The following is a 2,951-nucleotide window of genomic DNA, read 5'->3' on the forward strand; positions in this document are numbered from 1 at the left end:
TGGAAATTTTCTCTTTACAGCTCTTATAAATAAAATTATTCCAAAATTGCAGCTATAAGGTTTGGTTTGGAGCCCCTATCTAGAACTATTGTATCTTCCTAAGAATTTACTTGTAACTCCTTCAATATTGGGGTTTACATGAATACCTCCTCCTGCAGAGGTATGGGATGTATCAGGCCTTTTCCATTATGTCTGTAACAGCAGAATATGTTCCAACAATTGCACAAATCACTCCTACTATAATACTATGAAGATGTTAACCACAATCTGCAGAAAACAATCACACTGAAATTATAAAAATAGTATACATTATGATAACAACCACAATTTAACAATAAAGCCTTTCAGGCACTAAATAAAATGGCAACAATTGCAAACTCAATATTTAACCTGGTACTTTGTTAGGCGACCCTCGTTTATACAGAGATAGCATATACATGGAAAGTTTAGAGCCTGTTTAAAGATTTTATCAAGAAATGACAATTAATTTAATGAACAAAGGCCGGAAAGGTATACAGTATTGAAGATTGATCCAAGAAAGTACAACTGGATTAAAATGCACAAACTTACTACAAGCATCACCAGGAAAGATCCAATCAATGCCATCATTGAACCTGCAGTCCATGAACTAAACACGTTTTTGCAGATTATATCTAAGTTCGGAAATTGTAATGTGCCAGTAGGGAAACATTTTGAAGCTGCCCTATGGTATATTTGTTGGAACAGATAAGTTATCTGAGATAACTGGACTAGTGGACCCTAAATCACGTCAAATATAATCTGAATGAGAATATATACGAATTCTTACCGAAGTTTGGAACTGCCAAAGTAATGACTAGAGTAGAATTCACCAACACAGTTCTGACTAAGGTTGAAACACTGAGAGATTCTTGATGAATGGAGGGCAATAATTCTTCAATACTGAACACGACAGGGTTAATTGTCAAGGCATACTTTGTAACTGGGGCTATAACCTACACAATATATACCAAACTTAGTATGTCTAATGTATCTCGTATCTGTACTGTACTGGCCGTTGAATCGATCTCATGATCCAAGGGCAATGTATAGACTATAGACTATGTATAGTTTAATATCATAAAGAGTTAATAAAAGTTATAGAAGTAAAACATTTCATACCACTGTCCAGGCTGCAACTTTAGAAGTGACAAATTTTGCAGGCATGTTTAGAGTGAACTGAGATTTAATTGCTTCCCCAAACATCAAGTATCCGCAAATTCCAACTCCCATAAACAGAAGCCCAGCTGTGATGAAGCTGTAGTATAAATTAAGCAATTTCAGGAAAACAGTTAATATGTTGCACACCCCTTACCAATTAGGGAAATATTTGACTTTTCAAGTAGTCAAGATCACCTGATTATGAGAACAGTTGGAAATCGATTTGGCTCATTCATAGAAGAATATAGAATTGGTAAAACAGAATGGCTTCCATACCAGAAGCCAAAAAGACCAACTGTAACCGGGAGGTTTGTAAAGGCCAGAGGTGTGCCACCCAAATGAAACCCAATTCCATCTACAACCCCGACCCATAATAAGCAAATAACCATCAGAGCCGGTGTCAAAACTCCTCCAACTGAATACAAATACCTCGAATCAGCCGCAAGAGCTTTATTACAAAGCATAATGATTTACATATATACTTTTTAATATATACAAAAATATAGAAAGAAAATGGTAAACCTGAAATATATGAAAGTCAGCTCAAATCTCAAAGCCAAACAGTTGGAAGAATGACAAGAGTGGATATGATGGCACATAAATAATACTACTAATCAAGATGCATTCCAGCAAAATCCATATGGGTATTCCGATATAAGGCAGACAAGTTATCACACATGATAATTAAGTATTCCACACAAGAGGACTACATGAAAAAATTGCAATTTTGTTGATGATAATCATACAATATCCGATGCATTAATTTTCAGTAAACCACCACAACAAAAGATCATATACTTACATATAACTTCATGTATAAGATGGCCTGCAATCAACCAAGACTCAGTGTTAACACTAATTTATAGGTATTTGGATAATTTCATACTCCGTACTTACAAAATTGGGAAGTTGTTTAAATATTATATTTACAATTAGCATTTATGTTCTTAGCTTACAGGTATGCATATGCGACCTGCAGGGCCAAAAGCAGCTTGTTTGATATCCGGGTAAGAATGTAGACTTGGAGAGCTTTCTAAACAGCGTTGCAACAATATTCCAGTAAAGCAAGTAATAATATCAAGAATCACAAGGAGTGAAAGGCTCCACCAACCCCCTTCTTTGATAGCATAAGAGGGGGGCAAGTAGAAAACCCTAGCTAGTCCCATCCTAATTCATTTGCATGTACAACTCCAATAACTCTGGACCCTTGAGCTTCTACTAAATCTTATTCTATCCAAACACGCTTTTCATCTCTCACGGGGACTAAACTTGACGTAAATTTTGATTAAGTTTTTAGTTTATTAATATAAATTAAACAGCAAAGACAAAGATGGAGGAGGAATATGGGTTGGATCGTGCGATTGAGGTAGGCACAGTCGATGATGAAGAAAATGAACCCCCTAACTCATAAATACAAACCTATAGGTACTAGTACAATCGTATGTATTAAGTTTTTGCATTTTTATTTGTATGCTTATTCCCTTGTAACACACCATATATTTATGCATTTTCTAGAGAAAAACGGTTGCACGGATTCTTTTGTGTTAGTTCTTACTTCTTAGAGACCACAACTCTTGTCCCCCAGCTAAATTAGTGACATTTTGAGTAGAAGGTTTTGTCTCATTCTCATCCTTAAAAATCAGTATTACAAGATATTTAAGCTCCTCTGTAAAAACAATTTATTATTAAATATTTCAGCCCGAGTTATTTTAAAATCCTAGTTTCCCCGCAACATGGAAATATTTATGATAACTCCTAGTGGCGGGGCTGTT

The 2,951-nt window shown here is 35.3% G+C and overlaps 1 protein-coding gene across 5 annotated transcripts; it reads right to left on the reverse strand.

Moving 5' to 3' along the window:
* LOC141703356 (amino acid transporter AVT1E-like) lies at positions 1 to 2,692 on the reverse strand. Of its 5 annotated transcripts, XM_074506893.1 has the most exons (8): positions 2,136 to 2,692; positions 1,982 to 2,005; positions 1,375 to 1,594; positions 1,141 to 1,276; positions 809 to 974; positions 571 to 614; positions 391 to 453; positions 1 to 267 (listed from the first exon to the last, which is right to left on the reverse strand). In XM_074506893.1, exons 1-8 carry the CDS (start codon positions 2,143 to 2,145, stop codon positions 238 to 240), a joined length of 693 nt encoding a protein of 230 aa, XP_074362994.1. In that variant the 5' UTR covers positions 2,146 to 2,692; the 3' UTR covers positions 1 to 237. The 5 variants fall into 5 exon arrangements, 4 of the variants coding, with proteins under 4 accessions (XP_074362994.1, XP_074362995.1, XP_074362996.1 ...); XM_074506894.1 differs by lacking the exon at positions 1,982 to 2,005 and having other exon boundaries at positions 2,136 to 2,691; XM_074506895.1 differs by lacking the exons at positions 1,982 to 2,005; positions 2,136 to 2,692 and adding an exon at positions 1,702 to 1,964.
* Positions 2,693 to 2,951: the final 259 nt, after the last annotated feature.

Source organism: Apium graveolens, unplaced genomic scaffold, assembly GCF_009905375.1.
Source record: "Apium graveolens cultivar Ventura unplaced genomic scaffold, ASM990537v1 ctg6571, whole genome shotgun sequence".
In the NCBI taxonomy this organism is placed as follows: domain Eukaryota; kingdom Viridiplantae; phylum Streptophyta; class Magnoliopsida; order Apiales; family Apiaceae; genus Apium; species Apium graveolens.

What these genes read in the sequence shown, in the direction of transcription:
- LOC141703356 (XM_074506892.1), bottom strand. Translation starts at nt 1,643, where the DNA reads ATGCTTTGTAATAAAGCTCTTGCGGCTGATTCGAGGTATTTGTATTCA. An exon ending in CTTTCCTGGTGATGCTTGTA is followed by an intron (nt 454 to 570) that starts GTAAGTTTGTGC and finishes ATCTTTAAACAG; the next exon opens with GCTCTAAACTTTCCATGTAT. An exon ending in GTCGCCTAACAAAGTACCAG is followed by an intron (nt 268 to 390) that starts GTTAAATATTGA and finishes TGTTTTCTGCAG; the next exon opens with ATTGTGGTTAACATCTTCAT.